At 39.8% G+C, this 26402-nt stretch overlaps 1 protein-coding gene across 1 annotated transcript in view; it reads left to right on the forward strand.

Annotated features, from left to right (window-relative positions):
• Positions 1 to 10520: 10520 nt before the first annotated feature.
• SEMA3A (semaphorin 3A) overlaps positions 10521 to 26402 on the forward strand; it is a 177766-nt gene continuing 161884 nt past the window's right edge. Inside the window, exons 1-2 of the mRNA XM_068400555.1 lie at positions 10521 to 10542; positions 11255 to 11455. Coding sequence (XP_068256656.1) covers positions 10521 to 10542; positions 11255 to 11455 — 223 coding nt within the window. The remainder of the gene's footprint in view (positions 10543 to 11254; positions 11456 to 26402) is intronic.

Consider the following 26402-nt stretch of genomic DNA (forward strand, 5'->3'; position numbering starts at 1 on the left):
TATAATAAGTTAAAAAAAGAAACATACAAACAAGTAAACAAGTTAACAGTTCCTATCAAACTGCAGTTTGAAAGTTTTGTTACAGAAGTCTTGAAAATGTGATCAGTGAAGAAACATGGCTTTTGAGGCAGCGGCTGTTGCATATAGAAAATATTGGAAGAGATTAGTGAAACAGGTTTCACATTTTTCATGCTGTTTCCACAGGAGATGTGCTGAAAGCCATAAAGATATGCTTCTTTCTCCAACTAATTTATTTCACATATACCATAATTTGCGGTCAATAAATCTAGGATGGATTTCCATGGTAAGGCATTGGTGTGGCAAGCAGAATGGATAACTTTATCCATAATGTGGCTGCGGTATTTTTATAATCAGTTTTGTAATGTGATATCACTGGAGAGTATCATCAACCAGTGTTCAATATTAAACAAAGTTTTCCAAAGCAACACATGTTATATACTAATTCATGTCATCAGAGATCCATTTTATGGTGTAAGAGACTCATCTTGTGTGCACATGTCTTTCAAGGAGATGATAGTACAGAGAAATTTACTTTTACAGCTCTATAGCTGGGCACTCCAGATGGAACATTTTACCATAGCAGGACATTTTACGAAGAGAAAAATAACTCCTGCACCAGCCAGAGTTCTTTTGACTTAGGAACACAAAACTTGTGGAACGATGGGAACTTCTGACCTTTTTAATGAGAAATAATGACTTTAAAATAACAATTGCGGCAGAGAATATGCATAAAATATTAGTTTATTTCTTCCACCTGGTGGTTTATATGTTTATCACCTTATAAAAAGCAAAATATTTAATTTGAGGAAGAAAATTACTTAGAAATATCTGTTAAAGAAGGAATCATGTTGAAATCCAGTCATTTAAACAGAGTTTAATATTTATTAAAAATAATTTGCAGCTCAAATCTCTGTATGATGGTCTACTTACACACAAAACTTTAAGAAACTAAAAATCTTGGTCCTGCGTCTGGCTGAGTTAGTCTTCAGACTTAAGTTTAGGCATAGTCTGCCATTTTTCAAGTGTTTTCAGTTGTCAGGAAGAGAAGGTTCAGGCTACACAGCGTCTCATAACCTGTTCCTCTAGATTCCTCTTTTTCCCGAAGGTCTTTCCTCAAAGTCCAAAGTGCGCTAAAGAACAAAAATTGGCTCTCCCTGATTCTGGATTGTGCTGGCTGTCCTACTCATAACAAAATTTCAACACACACGGGCGCAGATCCAGCAAAGCATGTGCACAATTCAAAATCTATGAATAACTCCAGTTATATCTGCCAAAGATGGTAGGATGAACAGAGAAACCACTGAATTTCAGAGCAAAAATACAGGATGAAACTGTATCCTCAAACATAAGACTGCAAACATCAGAAGGGTACTCACTCAGCACTTGTCAAGAAGGATGTTGCTTTTCAGGTTATTCTCATAAATCACTATGGTATCTGAAATTCATTGAACAATTCATGAGAAATATATTTGCATTTGATTTTCCTTTTCTTGCGCTTCTGCTTGTTGCAACTTTTAACTCCTGTGGGAGACAGGACTGAATTGTATACGTAATGTTTTTGTACTTTGGCAAAATCATTAGACTTGCATAACCAAGCATTGGGTAGAGAGTGGAAATATTCTTAAAGGTCAAATCATAAAAATGTAAACTCCAGAGGGAATTATCTCTAGGGAGTTATAATAAGTGTACCACTCCCTTGTATGAAAACTTAACTGATGTCACTTGGTTGAAATAATTATCTCTTGAGCTGAAAGTTGATATGACATTATGTAAGATATCAGAGTAAAATGCATTTTTTCGGATCAGACTTTAAGCCCAGCTTGCAGTATCACAATTGGTCATTGTAAAAAAGATTATTATGTCACAAACAGAGGATTATCATGTCAGGTGGGAAATAAGAGCAGAGGAGATAAATCCTTAAGAAACAACAGTGATTCTGTTTTAAAGCACTGTCTTCAGAAAGAAAGAATGAGAGAAAAGAAGTACGGGGAAACGCACTGCACAGAAGAACGCTTGTTTCCAAATAAGATATTTCATAAAGTTTTCCATAAGGTGACAGCTGCTTTTTCAAGCACCACATTCTGTTCTCCGTTACATTAGTGTGAATCCAGAGGAACTGCATTTGGATTGTTGTTGCTTGGGATTGACATCAGGGTAACTGAGAGTAAAATTTGGCTTTAACACATTTTCTCAGAAATAGAACCCATTTATTCCTTTCGAAACAGAGAAGGGGGAATTACCACACATCATATGACGTCATGTATCGTTCAACACTTCGGAAGAAAAATGGAGAGCAAGATTTGTTTGAAGCCTGGGATGCTGTTTTTTTCTTCTTCTCCTTCCAATTTTCACAATTTATTGTGAAACTCCCCCTTTGCTGAAGCACAATATAGACCTTTTGGGCACAAGGGAGCTCTCCTAACAGTTGCTTTTCCCATCATAATAAACCCTTTAAAGACATTAATTCTAGGCTTCGGCACACTGTTCTCTGTCGTTAGCAACATCATGCAAGGAGCTTCAAGGCTCTTTAGCAGCAGCTAAAATGGACTGTTCAGAACAAAATTGTCATTGGTAAACTTAGGTCTGAAGTGGAACACTGCTTCAAATGGGTAAAGACTGGGCTTGTGTGCATCAGCTTTTGTAATTTCATGTAAAGTCACCTTCCTGAAGTCGCTGTATTTTCCATAAATTTGTCTTGTGACAAGGATAAAGGAGGAGAGTGAGGTTTCAGCCACTAAAAGCAAATGACAAGTAGCTTCAGAACCTAAGTACTCACATACCAGCCTGCTGTCTTCATTTGTATTCAACAGATGCCTCATTTTTTTCCCCCTCACCGCCTGGTCTGTACCAATAAACAATGGATTTTTTGTCTTTATGAACGTATTCTTGTTCTGTTTCACTTGAAGGTAGATATGAACATGAAAAAAAAAATAGAAGAAAAGAAACCTTCATAGACCTGTATTTATAGTTTATAAGACTGTTATGTAAAGCTTTAAGAAATGCTCTGGAATTTGGCTGAGAGATTCATGAGACTAGTAAGAAAGAAAAAACAACAACAAAAAAGAAAACCTGGGGGATCCATCTGTGAGACACTGTGAATTGCCAGGAAAAATGAAGATGGCTAATTATGCTAATTTTATGTTATACTATCCAAATACAGTATGTATTGTCTCTATGTGTATGTATATAGATAGTGTGCATGTATGAGTCCAGTCTTTTTCCGTGCCTGTTTTGTTATAAAATATACTGTAATTACACTATTTTGCATATAAAGAATATCTAGCTTATTGGTATATGAATTTCCCTGTCTGATCACAAATCATTAAGGTGTTGCTAAGTAGCTTATTCTGGTCCAGAATTAGGAATTTCTATTGTCATGGGAAATATTTACTGGCAGTACCAGCATCTTTGTCTTCTCCTCTGGTACAGGGAAGAGGGCAGGCTCTGAGAGAGCAGAAAGATGTTATACAGTGTCAGCAGATCTCCATTATCGTATAACCTCCAACAGGGTGTCAGGCTGCCGTGGTGCAGAACTCCTTCCCACAGCTGGCCATATGTTTCCTTTACCACTTTTACTACCTTTACCACTGCCGTTAGTCCTCAGTCACCATGTGAGCTGCTCCAGGGAGCTCTGAGCAGTGAAACTGCAGCTCGTACCCTGCTTGGAGAGAAGAGAAAAGGGGGAAAGATGGACTGCAACTGTTCAGACTTAGGTTTGACTGCACTTTCACCAAGCCCAAGTGATGGTGGAAAAAACTCATTATAGAGTCAGGGATGAGTGTTTCATTACCTGTTGCTCTTCGTAGTTATGTTCTCTATGCACATACATATGTCAAAATAGCAAAGTATTTGAAGATTTTCTAGAATGCCTGAGAAACAGAAAACAAGCTGGGTTTTCTGTTATTTTCCTAGAGAATTGCCCTAATGGTATATGTGTATGTATGTGTTCAACCTACATTTGAATTTTCACGGACAAGATTTATGTGACTGGTGCAGCTCCATCCTAACTTTGTTTTGGATTTCAGCACTTCAGGAGGCAGAAGGAATTTTTCTTTCCTCTGTCTATATTTACCTGCCTAAACTATCATGAACTCTAATGTCAGAGAAACAATTAGGAAAATAACGTAGTGGAAAGGTTCTTGAAATGATCACAAATTCAATCCAGAGGAGGAGGATAAGGTTCCCCTCCTCTGCTGAAATTCCTATTCACTGGGGATTCAGGGAGGGAAAGAGAGAGTTAGCGTTTTCTTAGAGCTTGTTTTTCTTTGAATTCCCCCCATCCTCTTCTAGCACACACTTCTACATATTGCTGACCCTAAAAGCATTCACAGAGGTCAAATTATTGCAAGTTCAAACAAGTTTTCCTGAGCTATCATAGTTTACCTACTGTTCCCAGTTTCCACAGACTACCTGAGAAGTCATTAAATAGCTACCAGCTTTGGCATCAGAAGCCATAAACTGACTCTTTAGCCCCTACATTTTGTGTGATATTGTTTGACCTTCCAAAGGCAGTTTGCACCCACACACTCTGTTCAGCAGAATCAGACTTGTAATTTGTCTATGAAAAAAAGCCATCCTCATTAAAAAGTTTTTCAGTTTGAAAGTCAATAGGGCAGATGTATGAAGATGAGAGCCAGTGGTTACGTTTTTTTTGGTCTTATATCTTTGTCATATACTAATGAACCACTCAGTAGAAGGAGGGGGGGGGAGGGGAAGAGAAAAGAAAAAAGGTCCAGAAAAGAACAATGATCATAGCATAAGTTGCATATGCTTTCAGTTTGTGGTTTGCTGCAATTTACCTAGACTATTTAAAAGCCTGTGATGAATGTGTGGCACACAGGATAGTGTTGTGTCTTTCAAGTCTTTGACAGTTGGCAGTAAGGGTTACTAAGCAAAATTACATAGGGCCAAAAGGTTGGCCATGATAGATCCCAGATACAATGGAACTGGGGATTTTCTGTATACGGAGTGATAAGGAGGGACTTTTAGGACTGACAGGAATGACTTGCATACTATGACAAATGAAGAGGTAAGGATGCGACTGTTGGCATCGTACATGAGAAACGCAGGATCAATTTCTTGTCATGTTAATGTCTTAGTGTGTGGCCCTGAGCAAATCCCTTAGGATCAGACCTTGAAAGGTATACAGGGGTCTAAAGATGCAAATCAGAGCATAATGGGACTTTCAAAGACAAGCAGGAAATACTGAAAAACATACTTTGATATTGATCTGTGTCTTATTTTTCTGAGTTGAAGCATTTTCTTGTGTTTTGTGCAGGAAAATATTTTATGTATCGTCAGTTGTTCCAATTTTGAAAAAAAAATGGGTGATAAAAGCCGAAATTGGATTTGAATGCCCAAGTAACTGAATCTGTAATGCATGTCTGTGTAATATACCTTGCAAGCTTTTCAGCTAGCAGTGGGGAAAAGGACAGGACTGGTTTATTATCTAACTTTTCAGAGATCCATCAAACATTAGATCTGTTGGGTTAGAGGAGCAAGTCATTCTGCAGCTGGTCACTTGGGAGGAGACCTTCCGGCTTGATTAGATTTCCCTCGACAAAGTTCAACGTGTCAGGCCTGGAATAGGATTTAAGGATCCAAAAGTTTCATGGCTGCTGTTGCTTTGTTTTCCCCTTTATAATTATTTTTCTTAAATTGGCTTTACTCTGAAGAATTAGAACATCAAATATTTCTTTGCATTTCCCTCATCTCCTGTAAAAAAACATATGTCTTTGCCAGTATTTCCTCAACGAAGGCCCAACAGCCAATAAACATAAGCAATCAGAGGGACGGAAGTCTCTGTATTTGAAAGTTAATAGACTTGGAAGTTTTGTTCAGTTTGGATGAGTACTCCAGAGCTAATCCATTGGAAACAGAAGCTACTAACCCATACTAGGAGTTGGGGAAAATAAGCTTTTCCTAACTCTTATTAATGTCACATGCCTGGCACTGAGCTATTAAAGCGGGTTTCTCACCATGGGTCTGGGTATCACAGTTGCCATACATTTGTGTATGAGATGAAAATCAGGCAGGAGAGGCCAAGAGAATAAAAAAGGTTTGTTTAGGTTTGAAGAGCAATCTGAAAATGCTGCTGTTCAGACAGGCATATAACCTGTCTACAGAACAGGATGCAAAGAATATTTTTGAAGAATTTGATGAGGTGTTTAATAGACCTGAAAGCATTGTGAATAAAACACATCATACTGATATAGATCCCATTATGCTGCCAAAAGTACAAGCATCACATATAGTACAGTCTCATTAGTCCTGAGAAATGAAGGAAAAGCTGATTGTGACAAGATGGTAAGATGCAGTGTTATTGAGAGAACGCAGATACTAACTGGTGTGGTTAGCAACCCGATCACATGCAATAATAAGAAATGTTACGGATTTGTGTAGATTCAGGAGATTCAAATAAGGCTACCAAATGCAACATAGCCCAAGGGAGCCCTGGGGAAAGACATGTCTAGACTTCCAACAGCAAGAATATTTCCAGATCTAGGTGCAAGCCTCTGATTTTGCCAAGACCAGTGTGATAAAATGTTAAACCCTACACCTTCAGCTCCCTTTTTGCTGATGCATTGCTAAGTAACCTTGCTCTGTGATTGCTTCAGAACTTAAAAAGTGCCACTCCACAGAATTTTAAATCCTGTAAAATCCAGGTGGAAGCATCTATTTATAACCTCTTGAGCTAATGTGATAATCACCAACACTGTAAAAATAGTAGCCGATATCCAGTTCAGCAGGTCTGGATATCAGAAGCAGTTTTCTTCACTGTATAGGCCTTTTACAGGTTTCTTTCTTTTTTTTTTTCTTCCATAAGAAAGCGAGAAGAATAATTGTGTCAGCATTAAGCTCTATGTCAAATAGATTCCAGGTTTAGACTCCTGTCTGGTATAGGCAAAGCACTTGAACCTAGAGGTAGAGCTTCATGACATGTTGTCTTCAGAAGAGAGGCCAACATCCGAATTTCCTCTGCATTGCTGCTTTTCCCCAATGCCAATTCACAATTCTTTCTACCCCATTAGCTGGTGCATGCAATGCATCTGCATGAAAAACAACCCTTTTCGTGTCCCCACAAGGATTATTTTTAAATATTCTTTTTCATCATCTTTCTAGTATGTCCCTACAAAGTTTGCAGCGTCCCAAATGAGAGAGTGGCAGCCCGTGACATAAAAGCAAAATGCAGTAGCTGATGTCTGGATCTTCTTAAATGGGATTTTGCTTCTGAAGTCAATGTGTTGTGAAACTGCATCCTGGGTCTCTCACACACCACGTGACAAATGCACTTATAATTGGGCTCTAGAATGAGCCTCCTTTTGGGCTAATAATGACTCAGTTATTCTAAAGCATGTTACAAGTATCATTATGTATACAACTGGAGCAATTTCAAAGGTACCCTTTGCAGAACTGTAAATATTCTGCTTATCAAGCAACTCACCTGCTACGGGAGAAAATAGCAGGGATTGCAGCTGAGTTAAGATTTCACAGTTCCTACAGGAGTGTGTTCTCTAAGGAGGTTTTCAGCAATCAGATACAGTCCGAGAGGTTTTTTTTTTCCTCTGATTTCAAGCAGAAATTGCACACTCAACCCAAGAAATCTTTCCCTCAAAAATTACTGGATTAGTACTGCATACCAAAACCGGATTCTGGTAATTCCTGTGTAGTTCTGAGAAGGACCTGATCACATCAGTATAAACAAGTAATGACTCATCTAAAACACAGGAAACAATTCTGTACATGAGTACGTTTTTAAAGCACACTAAAGACTTAGAGCAGTTAAGCTTTCAAGAGCTGCCAAATATAAAAATCACAGCAACAGCAAGAAGATTTGAAGTAATCATGAATCAAATACTACTACTTCTGAGTAATGAGAAGCACCAAATGATGCCTACCTGTAAGTGACAGAAAGAGTAATTCTGCATGGATGCTCAACAGTGAAAGTCCAAACACATCCAAGTATAACTTTTTACAGGATCTATCAATATGAAGTTGCTGCACATATTGAAAGGTGGTATAAAAAACTCCAAATCATAATGCCACACAGCATGAGACCAGAAACATTAAACAGAGCCCACAAGTGCTTGTCTGGGTTTTGAGATGTAAAACACTATATAGAATGTCACATAAATGTCATGACAGAAAATAAAAATAAAATCTGCAACAAATATGGGAAACGATGCAGAACTGTTATTCCTTTTGAACTTGCTGACGACTAATAGAATAATTAATTAAGCTAATAACTGTGGTCTTTTCTTCAGAGGAGAAGGGTATTATTTGAAGAAGTGAGGAAACTTTGGATTTTCCTTTTTCCCCTCCTTTAAACTCAGCAACTAGATCGCTTTCAAAAGACCAAAGAAAAAAGGTGAATAGATTGTCATTTGAAAGTGAGTTGTTGCCCACCCTAAATTCCCAGAGTCTACATTTCTGGCATTTGCTGTAGGAGCGTTGGCCAAATCATTCCTTCCAAGCAGAGCCCAGTTTCGCCTTGGCAGAAGCAACATATGGCAATTGGTGTCTTTGAGATATAAAGCCTCTTCAAGCACCACTGAAGTGCTGCCATTGCCCCTCTCCTTATAAGGGGGTGCAGCATATGCTATCCTGACTAGTTGATTAGCACTACTTAGAGCTAAATAGCAGGAGGACAACCCACAGGATCAGTTTTTACCCTTCTCTGTGTGTTTAGACTGGCATATCCCACAGAGGAAGGCAAAATGTGAGTGGTCTCTCACATGAAGGATGCAAAAAGATAGACTCATCTCTCCTAAAATGATGCTGTATTTTATCTCTTAAAATGCCATCTTGGATAAGTTAGTACTCATTGTATTGAATCCATATGTTTTCTAGGCAAAATATATATTGATTGGGGACCATGATTTTTTTATTTGGTTGCTGGAAAATAGTCTGGCGTGTTACACATTCATTCTACTTTAGAAAGATAGAATTTTAGCTTTATACTCTCTTTTCCTTATAAGAAAAAAGTAGTTGTGCCATCTTTATGCAACTAGAAGTAAATTGAGTGTAACAACATCACTGTAAAATGATGTGCTTTACGAAGTCCTGAATACGGTGCATCTTTTGTGTATTGTTTCTAACTGTTTGCTCAATACAAAAGGATAGTTCATTAGGCCAATTCTCCAAATAATCTCAAAGTGACATGAATTCCTTTGCAGAGTGAATGTCTGTAGCAAGTAATCCATGGAAAACAGACAGGCGTCTCTTGTCATTTTGGAGCTCTAATCCACTGCCTGGAGCATGAAAATGCTCAGGATAACAAGTGTGGGAATGACCAAAAGCAACATTATTTTTGGATTTTGTTTTCTTAACAATGCTGCTGATCAATGGAATTGCTGAATCTGGCAGATACAATGCCATGGGATTAATGAACTAAGCTCAGGAAGCAGAAGAATTTGTTAAAGAGGAGAGGGGAAAGCCCCTTCTTTTCCACTGGTGTGTGAATATTAAGCAATGAAAGCATCAATGACAGAATTTTAGCTCTTGCTTTATCGTAGCATCAAGTCTTGCTCTGCATGAGTCTTTACATTTTAATTAGAACCATACTGACACCCGCATTTTCAACTATGAACTTCAGTTTCAAAGTTAAGACTATTTCCTGGATGCTGGTTTAGTAGCTAGGTCTGAACACAGAAAAGAGATGCTGTGTTCTGTAAAATTCGGAGTGTAGTATGGCCTTCGTCGGTGGGACTAGATAACTGTTTTTTAACCCACAGTAAATAATGGTAAAAGGAAGGAAGAGATCTCACTGAAATCCCATAGACTCTGTCGCCATAAAGCACTCAGAGACTCTTTTTTTCTAGGAAAGTATAGAACAAAATAAAGAGGGGTCATCACACTTCTTTGATGATGCCAATGTTTTGTAAAGGTCGATTGCCAGAGTTTCTGTCAATATTGCATTAGGAATGTAATACAGGGTACATATCTGTGTAAGACGCTACATTCCAAAATGCACATTAAATTGACATTCAGCATAGCATGGAAAATTTAATAAACTGTCACTCACTAGAAGGGGGTTGTTCAGATATGTGGAGGGCAGAGCTTAAGTTTGCTTATATGTTTGTATTTACAGCTCCTTAATATTTAGAAAACCTCTGGGGATTTTGTGTGTCCTTTTGTTTAAACAAACAAACAAAAATCATAATCTAGTTTCATTGCATTAAAATATAAGATTAGAATAATCACACAGTCCTAGAAATTGGAAGGTTTGGAACGTTTTTAACTTAGAAGAACACTTCAGAGAATACTCCAGTGTAATTTATAAGCCCCTCTAGACCTGTACATGTCTTGAACTGATTGTTGAAGTGGGCTTTACTAGGAATTTCTTTTGCTGAACTGGAGTAGTGTGCAGGAGGTGGGGAGGGTGGGAGGGTTGGAGCAACCTTCCCTAACAAGGCTTTAAAAGCTTCAGCGGTAAAGTTATGCTGATGGAAGACTTTGTTACTTGTTTTTAACTGGGAGCAACAGAAGAGGATTGCGTTATGGGCAGGAGACGTTATTTATGTGGGTAGCAACATTGTGGGCTGTGTTGTGCTGTTGTTTTTAAAGGGGGATGTACATCTTTTAATCAAACCGTAAAATGAAATTAAAAAAAAAAAAAATCAACAACAACCTGGACAATGACATAAAATAGCTCGTGAAATGTATAGCTCCGTGCCTTCCCCAAGCTCGGTGGAGGTTTGTGTTCCCTCCTCTCATCTCTGCCGCGATATGTTTCTTTTTCTCTCTCTCTTTTTTTTTTTTTTTTTAACGTGTGCTGTGACAGCAGGGGAAGGGGGGGTCGACTCTCCTGCGCTCCCATTGTCAGCCGCTCTCGGGAGCGTGGGGAGAAGCGGTGTCCCCCGTGCCTCCATGTGCGCGGGGAGCGCGGGGCTCCGCCGCCGCGCCGCGCCCGCCCCTGCCCGCCCGGGACCCGCCCGCCGCGCGGGGAGCGGGGCGCCCGCCAGCCCCGGCCCGGCCCGGCCCCGGCCCCGGCCCCTGCCCCCGGCCCGCCGCCGCCGCCCGCATCATGCCGCCCCCCCGCCCGCACGCCACTCGCACCCGGGGGCTGCCTCCTTTTCCGGCCCGCGGCGTGTGCGTGAGAGGGGCTTGAAGTTGCCCCGGCGGCGGCGGCGGCGGCGAGGCGGGGGGCCGGGGCAGCTGGCGGCGGCGGGGCGCGGCGGGGCGCGGCGGGGCGCGGAGCCCACCCCCATCACCTGTTACCTCCGCTCCCCAGGTTGCCTGAAGTTCCCCGGCGGCGGCGCCCGGCAGGACGGGGAGCGCCGCGGCTCCGGCTCGCAGAGACCCTCCAGCGGCTGCTGCAGCATGGGCTGGCTCAGGGGGATTGCCTTGCTTTCCTTGGGAGTATTACTAGCAGGAAGAGCGAACTGCCAGCATGTGAAGAATAATGTGCCAAGGCTCAAATTATCCTATAAAGGTAAGTCTGTTGTTCTCTTTTACTCTCGGTTTTCCTCAACACTTCTCCTCCTTGCCCCGCCGCCACCCCCCCCCGCTTCCTCCCTGGTTTTCTTATCTTCCAAGGGGGAAATTGGCATTAGGAAAAAATTCTGAAAAAATACTTAAAAAGCCACGCCGTGTTACGGTCGGTACCACGCAGTTTAAACACAGACAAAGAAGAGTTAGTTGCATTTGCCGACAAGGACTCCGGATCGTGCTGATCCGTGGAAGAGTGTTTTTCAGTCTTGTGCTGTTTCATCGGACTTTACCCTTTAAAACGATGAGGCGCGTTTGGGCACCCAGCTCATCTCTCCAGTGCTGGGCATGTAGTGCAGCCACATACCAGATCTGTTTCAAACAGCATGGGATAGATGAAGGTTTATATTTTCCATTTTTTAGGCATGAAGTGGTTAATTTTCAAGTCATGAATATTCAGTTTGTACAAATCTGACAATCAGATGCCTAACATAAGCAGTAGATGGTGGGTTTGCCAAGAAACTATAAACTGAAAGGAAGAGATCAGTCCAGAAAAGGACGAAAGGACTGTTATGCACTAGAAAATACTGCCTATGGATGTTTAATGCAGTGCAGTTTATTCGAAATGAGGTTGTTTTCGGTGTGGTCTGATGTATTTCATTAGAGATCACAGGGAAGGTGTAACTGAAGAGAGCGAGCTGTGAGATTACGTTTAGGTTTGAAATAATGTAATGCCATTCACACTGCAATTGTCAGTAATTAACTTTGGTATAACACTGCCAGTGTTAAAGGAGGACTCTGAAGTAGGCAGGCTCCTTTCTTTATCAGCATAGTTCCTCTCTAAGTACATTTTCAGAAGGATTCACCAAATCTGGAGCATGTGCAACTGGGAAAGAAGTTTAAAATGTTAAGAGCTGTAGAGTATTATTTCTGAAAAGGAGATCCGTACATCTATGTGTATATACGTGTCTCTGAAGAGCTGCATTATCGTAATTCTCAGAGTATTGAAGGTTGGGAGAACAAGCAGCAGCTACGGTTCTGAAAGAAGGGAGGAAAAGTAACACGCTGCTTCTACAGTGGAAAAAAAGCGAACATGTGTGTGCATGCCTGGTCATAGATGTCAATCTCAGTTTACAGTGTAGTGTCAATACATCTCTTGCCAGTAGAAATGCGTTTTCCAGTTTTTCTCATCTTTCTCATGCTGTAAATGAGAGGGGGGAAAAGTCCTCTCTGATAAAAGGCAGACGTCATTTTCACACTCCAGGTGAAAAAAAATATTAAACACCTGCAAAACTTGGATGCGCTGTATGGAATAAATGCATGTGCAGGGTATTATTAAAGAACACATATATGCATATTTGTGTGTATTTAAACTTGAAAAGATATATATGAAAACAACAGTTTAAGAGGTTCAGAATCTGTTAACTCAGTTTTCATAAGCAAAGCCATTTGTATTTAACACAAAATTGATTATTTTAAATAATGGAGTCTGAAGAAAGCTTCTGCCATAACTACATGTCAAGTCAAAAACTCATTAAAAACCTCTTAATTGCTTCCAAACTTTCACAATCATACTGAAACTCAGATTAGTATATAGAAGCATAAATGCTATAAAAATATCCTGTAAAGTGGTTTAACGCCTAATTAATTATTGTTTATTATTTTTCACACTTTTAAAGTTTGTTATGGCTCAAGCCTGCTACCCCTGCTCGTACTGACTAAATTCACAGAAACTAATTTCAAAGGATGGCCAAATCTGGATGATAGTGGGGTTATTTTTTTCTTTTTTTTTTTTTTTTTTTTTTCCACCCTGCTGCTACTGTATCCATATACAGTTTAGCAACATTTTGCTTCTCTGCTGATTGGTTGTTTTCCAGTTCTGCTCTGGCTGGGAGAAAAGGTCTCATTTTCATTTTTTAAACACATCAGACATCAGATTTTAATGTACAGTCAATCCTATAGGATCAAAACAGGAAACTGAAAGGAACATTGAAACTGTTTTTATAATTGGCAGATCATTGTCAAAAGAAAATGAGGCAACTCTATTTCCTATCTAGGAAAGAACGTAAATGCATAAGTAATTTAAAGCAAGTTAAAGTCTGAAGACTTACAGGAATTCACACACTGGCCTTTGAGTCATATGTATACTTAATCACATATTTGACTTAAAACATGTGTAGCCCTAAAAATCAGATCAGACTACTCACATACTTAATGTTAAGTACCAGTGTAAATGCTTGGCCAGGTCAAGAGGAGCGTGTTGCCTGTGCTGCTGCATTGATCCCTAAGGATGGGGATATCATTATTAGTCAGGGAAAACTAAGCCTTATCAGCTGGTGATTTTCCAGACAAATTTTGCTTCCAGCACAGTATTCTATGCACAGATCAGTGTTAACACCTTGCGTAGGAACAGCCTTAACAGCTGTAGATATTGAAAATATGTCTTTTAGGCACAGACTGACTATCTTATAGGCTAATATGTATCTCAGGGTATTCCTCACCGGTATATGACTACGTGATACTAAGTGATTCATCTCTATTGAAACTGCTTGCAATTAGGAAAAGAAGCTACCCAGTTACTTACCCATTCTGCCTCTTCATGAAGAGCTGTGGTTGAGTAAAATAAACTTATGATATCAAAAAAACCCATGCAGGGTGAAAAGAATGACCTAAGTGATTTCTCTTTCAGTGGCTGTTATTGTGCTTTCTTTTAACATGCATGCTTGTTTTTTTTGCCTAAACAAATACCTTGGAGCTAATTGTCGGTGCTTTATTTCAAAAGAAAAACAAGGATGTATTTTAACTTCTTGTTTTTCTCAACTAATTAGTTGTCAAACATGGTTAAAAAGCTCAGGCGTTTGCTTTAAAAGTTAGCAAAATGAGTCATGAAGGGTTAAATCCCTGCCAGCCTTGATTTCCTATGGTCACTTGTTTTCAAAGGTCCAGTATTAGCTCTGCCATTTCCCAGGTTGCTGGACAGAAGTTTTGGTGAGCTCCTATTCTTGCCCCCTCTTAACTTCTTGTCACTCAGTCTTGCAGAAGATTAGAAGCATCCTACAGGGCATGTTACGGATAGGAAGAGGAAGGGAAAGCGTATAAATGCATATATTAAGGCCACATCTGTGGTCTGAAAATGTTCTTTCTGTTTATTGTAAAACAGAGGTCTGGTTATTTGGTTTATATCACCTTGATTTTGGTGACATATTAAAGGAAAGAAATTTGATGAGAACACTAGAGAAAACCTTGTCCAGATGAAATCTGTGGTGAAACTCCTGTTCAGTAGCATCAGGGTTTTGCTCTGTACATTTTAAAGTTTCCAAGCATTTTCATCTTAGTGCATGGATTGGGAAGGTTTTGCACAGATGATATTTATCTCCTTATTTCAGTCAAAGGGAATTAATATGATTAAAGGCCCAATCCAAAGTTCGTTGAAGTCAGTAAGTTCTGGATCATAGCCTAAATGTGGTAAAACCAGCTATAAAACTGAAAGCTCAGTTGAGCCCTTCAACCTCTGAGCTCCTCTTTTTGTGTCCTTCAAAGACTTTGTCTCCTTATTGTGAAGTAACAAGAAATGTCATTGTTGATAGGTCAGAAGTAAAGGAATCTTTCCTTAAAGAACGTAGAGGGATTTGTTGGGTTTTTTTTTGTTGTTTTGTTTTGTTTTTGTTGTTGTTGTTGTTGTTGTTTTTATTTTAATCTCATTGGCTTCAATGTCGGTGTCGGTTGTAAGTCTCTATATTGTATCACTAGGTCACAGATTCTGTTCAGGAAACCTCTATAGAGCACAGAGTTCTCAGGAAGATGGTGACCAAGTTGAGTGTGCAAAGTTTAAAACAATAAATATAGCCTTAACTCCAGATGGATTTCTTGTATCGTTTATTGTTTCCTATTTTCTTTTGCTGTCCTCTGTATGGGGAGGTAACAGGACAAACAGAGATGGAACCAGCTACAGTAACCTTTAAATACAAACATATAAGCCCAAAGAAACAGAGAGTTTCCATTAACGATTTTTTGATTTACAGATTTTTCCTAAGGCAACCCCAATTTTTGTCTCCACATGAATAAATCTTGTGAACCCAACTTTCTCAAATCCATCTGTCACGTCCTATTTTTCTATTGAAAATTACTAAATGCTGTAACTATGTTTTGTAAGAGCACATGTGTGGTTCTCCTTTGTTATTGTTGCTCAATTGGATACATATTACTTGAGAATAAGTAACTGAAAAAGCATTGCACACAGATTTAGCTCTATTACTCCCTGGCCCCAATTCAAGCCATATTAAAAATAAGTGTCTTGTTTAAAGTTGCAGTGATAGCGAGAACTAGTCCATCTTTGATGTGCGGCTGATTTATAATTTTATAGGATGGATTTCTGTATGGATGAAATCCTGGCCCTAGTGAAAGCAATGGCAAAACTTCTGTCCGTTTCAATCTGTCCAACATGCCGTGACGAGGGAGGAATGACACCGTGCTGAATTACCTGTACGTATGCTAGTGTAAATATGATACCTGGTTTGTAGTTTGCTGATCCAGTCTGGTTGTAGTTGATGACCTGCCGGTGGGTTTGATTGTGGTTTTTCCTTTCCATCAAACTCTATAACTCACAATTCAATACCTCCACAAATATTGGGAAAGCAGACAAAGCGGGAGAAGGAAATGGGGAAAGAAATGTTGGCAAGGGAGCCTGTCTTTCTTGAGTTGGGACCAATATTAAAGTCTGTCTCAGCTTTCAAGGTATCCACTTAAAAAACTTTTGGTTAAACTATGTTGTTAGAGTACTGTCTGAGGGAAAAGCCTCTCTAACGTGCCTGAAAAGGAGAGAAGGGCAGCCCAGACTTAGGAAGAAGACTGTGAAGGGAGGCAAACCGGTGACATTTGCAGTCTAGGCATGGGTTTGTAACACTCTTCAGCTTCCGCCGTTCCTGACAACATTTCTGCACAACTCCGGCGCTCTCAGACCTCACCGTTGAGTCAGTGAAGGAGGCTGGGAGGCAGTGAAGATGCCAGATGCAGCCACAGCCTCTTCAGCCTTATTTTTGCCCCAAAATAGTGAGTCTTTCAGGGAAGATCTGGGTGTTGGTCTTTCTAACATTGGTTGGGTGGGGTCTTCACGAGACCTGAGAGCCGTCAGGGGAGATGGTAGGACTGCCCTGTGTGCCTCTGATGTGTCCCACAGGCTGACAGAAAGGAGAAACTGAAGAAGGAGGTGCGTAAGCTCAGATCTTGCCTATATAGGGAAATTTTCAGCTAGCTAATTAGGGCCCGAGACAAGCAGTGTAGTTGGAACAAGGAGGGTGAAAACCTAGCCCAACATTTTCATTTTGTGTTTCCAACTTTCCCATTTAATTCCAGTGGAAAAAGTGGTTTCTGAATTACAGAGCCTCCCTTTTCTGAGAAGCTGGAGTTCTCTATAATTATTTGTGCTGTACGATCTGCAAATGACTGAATTATTCATGGAAGGTGCCGTATTGATAGCAATGGAAACTACTTTTTTGCTGTGGACAAGGTGTTTAAGCACTTACATTTACTGTTTGTTTCAGCATCTTTAAAACTTTGACCTAATGAGGTGTTTAAACATCCATAGTTACACTGAACTTAATGGATCTACTGGTATGTGAAGTCTGCCTTAAAATTTACTTCTGTGCTTGAAGTTTTTTGAGCAGGACCGAAGTACCTCTCTTTTTGCTTATTCAGCTGTGTATTTATTCCATAACGTTTAGCAAAACAGTATGTAAAATAAGAAACCCAGTCTTTGCAGGTTGCTACAATGTAAATGGGTTATTTATGATAATCCGTCCTGCGTGTGCCTCTGTATGTACAGAAAGCATTTACATGGAGTTCCATCTTAGAAGAAACCGCGAAATGATTTGTATTTTTAACTCACTCTTTTTGCTTTGAACTGTTTTTCAGTTTTTATTTAATGCATTGCTATACTCTGATCCTTTTAATATGGTTTTGGTTTGCCTAATCACTGATTCTGCATGCGGCCTTTAATGCCCGTACAGCTGCTATTATAGAGACATCTTTTTTATTCACTTCCTCTGGCCCACAGGTTTTTTCTCTCATGTGCATAAGTGGAACATTACAACGGAAGCACAAGCAATACAAAATTGCTCCAATATTTTGAACATTTTCTACATCAGCTGGAGCCTGACTTGACCCTAGTTCAGTCTGAAGCAAAATCACACCTTCACCTGAGGCAGTGCCTAAGTGACTGAGAAGAAAACAAATCCTTCTAAGTGGTGTCAATGGTTGTGATATTTTGCAGTTGTTTCAAAGCTAAAAAGGGTAAAATTGTCTTCAGGCTCCCACATGCTTATTTTTAAGCAAATGTGTGGGGTGGACCCTGGCAGCTCTATGTCAAAATTTTATGTGGAAGTTCTGTAGCTTGTCCTGGTGTTCTTCCTAATTAAGGTTACATGTGAAAGTTGCTGCTGGTGTTGTGCTGGTGCTGGTGGGCAATTCAGCGAATTCCTTTCCTTGCAGGATTAAAGCTGCCTTCAGGAATGTCTGCAAGTTCATGGTCCTCCCACATACAGCCTTCATATAGGTTAGCTGCTCTCTTCCAGTAACAGCTGTGGATGGTGAGAATAACTGAGGGGATAGTGCATTTACTTGACTTTTCCTATTTTTTTCCATGTGGAATAGTGCCCCAATGTACAAGAGAGAAAACGATGGCCACAGCTGTTGAGAGCATCAGAAATCTCAAGAGCGCTCTAGCCTTTCTCCTGCACCACAGGAGATTCTCTGTGGTGTCTTTCTCTTTCTTTTTTGACTGACATAGTCAGCCACATTAGGCTCTTTTCACTGTCAATGGGAGGAGAGGTACCTCCAGAGAGCTAATCTTGGGTTAGGCAGGCTGAATGAGACTTTAAGGGTGCTCATCGCTTTTCAGCGACTGTAAAAGGAATTAAGCTCCTTGTTCATTCATTTAGTTTCTTTCTGGGAAGGTATCAAAAGAAGGTACCAATTAAATGCTAAGGAAAAATCTAGGCTGTATTCTGATCTTAAAGCACACTAATTTAAGAAACTGTCTCTGCCTAAATGAGTATTTAAAGTTGTGAAAAAATCCAGCTGATTAAACGTAGGTATGCCTTCAGTGTCTGTGATCTTGGAGTCACCTGCGACGCTATCTAAATTCGCATCAAACTTTCAGTCATAGCAAGAAATATACAGTACCACTAAATTCTTCATATTCTTGAAACAATTACCTAACTTACATCTCACATTCCCCATGTCTCTCCTCCTTAATAAGCTCATCCCAAATCCAGTGACACATGCTGGAAGTGACTGTCTGGGGCTGCAGAGCTTTACTAATTTAATAGCTTAATCATTCTGAGCTTTCAATAAGCTGTCCCTTGACCAGCTCTCTTACTTTCTAAATGTTTCTACACTTTAAAGGAAGAATATATTCAAGACTTAATTTCGTATAGCATAGTTTGCAAATAAAAATACATATACCTACGTGCAACTCAGAGGACAGGTGCCTCGACCCTGATTCTTCTCTTTTTCAGCTGAATTATTTCAACAGTGAGAGCAGGATGAAACCTAATTTAGGTTAATTTCTAAAAATTCTAAATAGACTTACAGTTTGGGGGATTCTTTTCTCAGTTTGGGGATTACAGTTTCCCCGTGAGCTAGACAAATCTACAGCAATCCCTAAAACGTGTGAGCACTAGTCTACTTTGTGTCACATCTAGTTTTCATCCTCTTCTGCTTGATAGCCAAACGCAGTAAAGTCATTTTTGCCATTCTTCTAATGTTTTTAAGTTGTTTGACATTTGTTGGGCCGCCTGCTTATCTCTCCAGCTGAATGTTGCAGAAACTTTAGAAGTGAGCAGTCAAATAAAATTCTCATCTCTTATAAATATTTTCGTGAATGTTGGATTTTGCAGGGAGCAATCTGAGGAATGAAGTAGTTATTTGCTTTCATCTAACTTGTGGAAGGACAAAAAAGAAAGCTCTCCTTTAGTCTCCACTCTAATGAAGCAAAGCTCATGTTGGTTCTGACGGCCCCTCTTGGCTCCTTTTGAAATTCCAGCCTTGTGTGAGAAAAGGACACAAAAAAGCTCTGTGAGATAATTTAAAGGATTTAGAGCTGCCTTTCAAGGGGAGGGGTTGGTGGCCTTTTCTAGAGGCAACAGACTATAAATACAGCTCACAAGCATCCAAAAGAGCTGCAGAGAGTGCAGGGTACAACTTTCATCACCAGCTGACACTGAAATAGAAATAGCTATCCTTTGCTAGACACAGATCCCACGCCTGGCCAAGGCATAGAGTGAGGTCTCTTGAGATGAAGTGGAGTTTTCAGGGTGTTAATATTACTTTTACTTTCTTCATGGATTTCCCAGTGCAACTTTACTACTTTTGCATGAATGTATAGTCTGAAATGCTTCTTACTCCTGATGAAGCTTTTTCTCAAAACACGAGAATACATGTCAGTGATGATGAGTGTTGCTCTTTAGTATCTGTAGGCCAACGTGGTCTCATCTCCTTCACGCTAGGTCCTGTACAAGGTGTCCATTCTGCAAGGCCCATGTGGTAAATGCCAGTTCCTGTTGAGTGGTAGAAGGGACAGCAGAAACCATGTCTGGGGATCTGGGAAAGAAAATTTTGTCTTCCAGATTGCTTTTTTTTTCATATTCCCTTCAACTACAGCAGATGAATAGCTGTATCAGAACCTCTTGATTTGACAGCCTTGCAGACAACAATGTAAATGTGTTCCTGAGCTACCTGCAAATTGCATAGTTAGGAAGTTGCTTTATTTCTAAATCGCTTCTCTTTCAAGATGTGTCAGAGTCCACCCACTAAGACCAAGTGTATATTCAGATATATACGAAGGTATGATAACATTTTGAAAGAGCTCTTGTTAGCACTTATCTGAAATGTCCTAAACATTAGCGAAGCAGTGTTTGCAGGATGTTGGCTGTGAGGTTATCAGTATGGTAAACCTTCATCCATCTTGCTGTTCTAAATATGTACCCTCGGTCATTTGTACTCAAGCCATAAAGTGGCCTCCAACAAATAGGCAAGCAAGATTTCATCTCAAGTGAAAAGATTTAGGAATTTGTTAAATTTGAAAGAACATTCCTCATAGCTCTTTTTAAAGGGGTGTTACAAAATGAAGTAATAATAATAATAATATATGTTTTGTTTTTCTCTCCAGCCTGGAGTATTGAGATCAAGATTAATATAAAACTCCAATTCTACTTTTTCAGAATTTGTTTCCCATCTGTGATGGAACTGTAATCTACTGGGTACTCTACTTCTTTTTCTGGCATCCCTTCACAGTTTTGTATCTTTCATCACTCTTTTAACCCTCACTGGAACTCACACTATTTACTGGACAAGTCCCACAAATTAGGAAAGTTTTGTTATCCTCAGCTACAAATGGAGGTTGGAGGTTAACAGAAACCCAGCACTAGAGCTGATGATACACAGGAAGTCTGTACTGTAATGGGAATCAAAGAAAGTACCATAAATGTGAAATCCTATTAATTCTTTGGCTCTTCTGTGTCAGCTTCTTCACCTGTAAAGTGGTATTAAGTGATCTCATGAGGCATTACTCGAGGTCAGAGACTTGCTATGCTTATTCAGAGCTGTATCCTACTCTCAGAATAATCCCATTAATGTGTATATTTGAAGCTCTGTCAGAACTTATGTTTGATAAACGTACAAAGGCCTTACAGGTACTTTAAAGTTATTACAATAATCATATTCACATATGTGTACTCCTGTGACATGAAACACATGCCTATTATCCAGAAAGCATATCTAATTTAATTCAATTTGGATATTCCAGACGGTTCTATACAGGAACCCTTCACAATGTTTTGTGGAGTATACACTTCTATTTCACACTAAATACACTGTGAAGGTGATTACAGATGACTCTGGAGATGTGCCTTTGTGTTTAGTCTTTGCAATACTGTCTACCAAAGGTGTGTGAGTGCTTGCAAGATCCTGGCCTATTTCTCTGACTTTAAGCTAGGCTCCTCTTTTTTCATAATCATCACTGATAATCCTATTCTAAAATTAAGAGGGAGTTAAAAATGTAATCATCTTGTGCTTACCAGACAAACCTAAAAACCTCACTTTGGGCACTTACTCCCCTTTCTACCCAGTCTGAACACACCTTACCAGGCCACTGGTGTTTAATACTCCTCTGCCCCTACAAGTGTACGTGTTTTCCTTCCCAACAGATTCTGGACATAAAACTTCTATTTCTTCCTGCACACAGCCCTTTTTCTGACTTTCCATACCCAAAATGCTTCCCAACCTTCTCCAGGATGAGGGCAGCCTTTTTTAGCCACTTGGGGAAATATTCAGTAATCAGTTCAGTCAGATATAATTGCTTATCATTTGTTACTCGCTCACTGGAAAACTGTTGCTTGACAGCTCTAGTTCAAACCTAATAATGAGGATTAACTACTATAATAAATTCAGAAGTGGAATTCTGCATCTCTAAGATTCACATCCTCATTCGTAAAATAAGTAAGAAAGCACCTGTTCACTTCATCAGCCTGACCTATGTGAAAATAAAATTGGCTATTCGCATATTCCACATACCTTAAATGCAGCATTTAAATATTACCTTCAGTGACTTAAGGAATTTTTTTTCTTTGCTTTTATACTTCCTCATGCCACTTACGTGATGTAATGGTTGTTTTGAATAGCATTCTTTTTCCATAATAAAGTACCGTTTTTCATGCCATTAATTAAGAAATACAGAGCAAATACAAGATTTTATATGATTTTGGTGTACCTTTGAACGTCAGGCACAAGTTTGTGGTTTGACTTGTTAGACTATAGTGTCTTACTTGACCTCTTGCTACATAGTTTTCTGACGGTTTTGCTGGTGCTAGAAGATCTGAGTCCAATTCTTGAGGCTGGCAAACAGACCAACAGAGACCAACGTAAAAGGTTCCGTTTACTGGAGTAAAGAAACTTTTTCATTTGTCTTCAAAGAGAGCAGTATCAAGTCTTACATGTATTATTATTCTATATTAGAAATTTTAAGCTATCACCAATTATTCTGGTGTAAATCAAGTGTAACTTCATTAACTGACTGTGACTGCAGTGATGCATGTGAGAAGGGAATTAGACCACTGATACTGCTAAATGACATTGCACCAAAGGGACTGAGGACAAGACCAAGCAATGCAGCTTTCTGGTTTTGAACACAATTTCCATAGCTGAGACCACAAACAGCTTTTCAAAGGACATTTCTCATAAATGCCATTCTCTTAAAAACTTTTTTATCAGCATGTGGGAATATGACAAACACTGAATTTTGTTTCACTGTAGGTTCACCCCATTACTATGCATAGAAATTATTTTACTTTTTGCCAGACATATGGAAGTGATCAATGTATGTAAATTACATGAGGAGAGGTGAAATACAGCTTTTTAGGCTGGGAAATGTGTACTTGTTTCTGGTTATAAGACACTGAAATCACACCAGAGAAGGAGACTTTAGGTCTTAAGACAAGTTTTCCTTTAAAATAACAACTGGTGAGTGGGTAGCATAGCAATGATTTTTTATAATCACCATGAAAGCACAGTATTGTCCTGAGTTGAACCACTCAGTCAGGTCTTTCAGACACAGAAGTTTAAGAGGCAATTGCTTGCACGTTCAGGGCCAGACTGTGAACCTGTTCTGTGCAGAGGTGAACTGTTCTGGGACCCACTTATGAGAGAGTACATACAATGGGCAAGTGCTCAGTACTACAAGTCAAGTTTCTTCAAACATGAGGTTTAACAGGCAGGGCCAGCTTAAGTCTCAGCTGATCATTTTCCTCCCCTCATATCATGGTGTGTCCACCATGCAATGATTTGAATCTACTCTAAAAATCAGGTTTTTTTGAGGGGCTGAACTATTTTGTTGGGTTCTAAATGACCAAGAAAGGAAAAAGCAAGAGCTTAAGTCAGCTCTGCCCTTCAAATAGTTTGTAAAACTACTGTCCTGCAGCTGGTCTTTACGAAATCAATACTTATTTTGTGATTGAAAGGCATTCATTGTGCTCCCAAAATTTTCCATTCCAAGAAACCTGGATTTTTTTTTTTCATATTCAGTATTGCAGAGTAAGAAACTAATCTAAAGTCTGGCAGGGCTTTTTTCTAAGGCATTGTGATATCTTTCATTCTGAGTTGAAATATGGACAGATCACTGGGTTTCATAAATGTGTGGAGAAGCTGTCAAAGCTCCTATTTGCATGTGAATGGTCAGCTGAGGTAGGAAGGTAAATATGTAAATAATTCTCTAGCTAGCTCCTGCAAAGATCATTGCATTTCAAAGTGCTGCGAAAAGCAACACCATAAAACTTTAACCTATTCACAGGTATGGAAACTCCCATGCCTTAAATAGATCTGCTGTAATAATGGCCATTTGGGGAAAAATGAATCATAAAAAGCAATATCAGGTCTCCCACTACTATACATTTTCTACTTCTTTTAATATTTCAAAAAAGATAAGCTAAAAAAGCCACCGTCCCTCCCCCTCCCTGAAATAAAAAAAGGAAGGAAAAAAAAAGAAAAATAAATCACAAGATCTAAGCAGTAAGCAAATGTAGACCTTCATTGAAAGTCTGGCAGACAAGTGTGATAGCAGTGGAAGAAATGTAAAGGATTTGAGTATTATTCTGAATTATGTCAGTATCTGACCCAGGGGGCACCCAAAATAATCATTACTTTAATTGTCCTTACAAACTGCTCAGAATTTCACTATTCTGCTCCACTGTTGTACTTCAATACATACTCAACTGTGTAGAATGGGTGAATGTTTTAGTTTAAAACTAAATGTATCCTTCAAAGGGTAGAGTTCTTCATGCATCTGAAAAGGTGAAAAAGTGAAAGTAAACAGTATAAAAATGAGGAATACAGTGTAAAATAAATATCTTAATAGGCTCTGAGCCAGACAATTTTCTGCATGTTTTATTGTACCTCGTGTCTGCTTAGGTAGAATTGGCATGTATATATATGGAGAGAAAGATTTACTAAGCCATTTATGCCTGAAACAGCTCCAAAAACTGATTAGGCAGGCGCAAGGACCAGAAAATGTTTCCAAAGTAAAGTTCACCTCCAAAGGTGATGTGGATTATGTACCTACCCCTTAATCATGAGGTAACATGGGGCTGTTGCTGTAGTTTACCAGTATCATTTCCCCTGATATTGTTTTGTAGTTTCCATCTACTTACCTCAAAATACTATGGTGTATTGCATTCAAGATGCATAATTCAGTAAATAGCTTGTGTCACCTCTGTAATCAGTTACAGGACACATATTCTTTCTCAAAAAGCTTCTGCGCACTGATGTGGTCTGGTTACATTGTGCTGAAAAGAACTCACAGAGACAAAGTTAAATGCAATTTCAGTCACTGAATTTATAAAGGGCAATTATTCAAAGGCTCTGGGATTTGCTCGATCACACTAATATTCCTGTAATGAAATGTAATTTGTCTCGGTATTTACCAGGAGATTAAATATGAAAAAAAGGATTGATCTTGCAAACTCCTACTCACATGAGTAGTCCCATTGATTTCAATGTACATGGCACTTGTGGCGTGAAGTGCCCTTTTGGGAGGTTATACGAGTTCTTCACTTATGAAATAATAAAGCAACAAAACCAATCAATTGTTAAGGTCACTTGAAATTGTTGAGCTTTTCCAGATAATGGGAAGAAATGAGACCAAACCAGATCAGAATATTGTTCTGTTCCCAAATGAACGTTTTCATTCAGTACTGATCTTTCTTCATCCTGCTTATCCCATGGTTCCTCTGTGCTCTAAAATACCACAAGAAGAACATTCACTGCCTTGCTGTGCTTCATTTCATCCTCATGTTCAGTAGGATACAACAACTGAAGTCACTATGAAAGACACTCACTCAGTCTGGTGGATCTTTGAGTCTTTTTAAGGATGCGTATCAATATGAAATTTGATCAGATATTTTTGAATCTCACCTCCATCCCCGGAAAGGTAATGGAACAATTTGTCCTTGGTGCTGTCTCTAGGCACATCAAGGATAGGGGGGGGATCATTAGGGGCAGTCAACATGGCTTCACCAAGGGGAAGTCATGCTTAACTACTTTTATGAGGACATAACCCGGTGGATAGATGATGGTAAAGCTGTGGATGTGGTCTATCTCGATTTGACACAGTCTCCCACAGCATCCTCGCAGCTAAACTGAGGAAGTGTGGTCTGGATGATCGGGTAGTGAGGTGGATTGTGAACTGGCTGAAGGAAAGAAGCCAGAGAGTGGTGGTCAATGGGACAGAGTCCAGTTGGAGGCCTGTGTCTAGCGGAGTCCCTCAAGGGTCGGTACTGGGACCAGTACTATTCAATATATTCATTAATGACTTGGATGAGGGAATAGAGTGCACTGTCAGCAAGTTCGCTGATGACACCAAACTGGGAGGAGTGGCTGACACAACGGAAGGCTGCGCAGCCATTCAGAGAGACCTAGACAGGCTGGAGAGTTGGGCGGGGAGAAATTTAATGAAATATAACAAGGGCAAGTGTAGAGTCCTGCATCTGGGCAAGAACAACCCCATGAGTACAAGTTGGGGGCAGACCCATTGGAGACCAGCGTAGGGGAAAGGGACCTGGGGGTCCTAGTGGACAGCAGGATGACCATGAGCCAGCAATGTGCCCTTGTGGCCAAGAAGGCCAATGGCATCCTGGGGTGTATTAGAAGGGGTGTGGTTAGCAGGTCAAGTGAGGTTCTCCTCCCCCTCTACTCTGCCCTGGTGAGGCCGCGTCTGGAATATTGTGTCCAGTTCTGGGCCCCTCAGTTCAAGAAGGACAGCGAACTGCTAGAGAGAGCCCAGCGCAGAGCCACGAAGATGATTAAGGGGGTGGAACATCTCCCTTATGAGGAGAGGCTGAGGGAGCTGGGTCTCTTTAGCTTGGAAAAGAGGAGACTGAGGGGTGACCTCATTAATGTTTATAAAT

This window comes from Nyctibius grandis, chromosome 5 (genome assembly GCF_013368605.1).
Source record: "Nyctibius grandis isolate bNycGra1 chromosome 5, bNycGra1.pri, whole genome shotgun sequence".
Classification (NCBI taxonomy): Eukaryota; Metazoa; Chordata; class Aves; order Nyctibiiformes; family Nyctibiidae; genus Nyctibius; species Nyctibius grandis.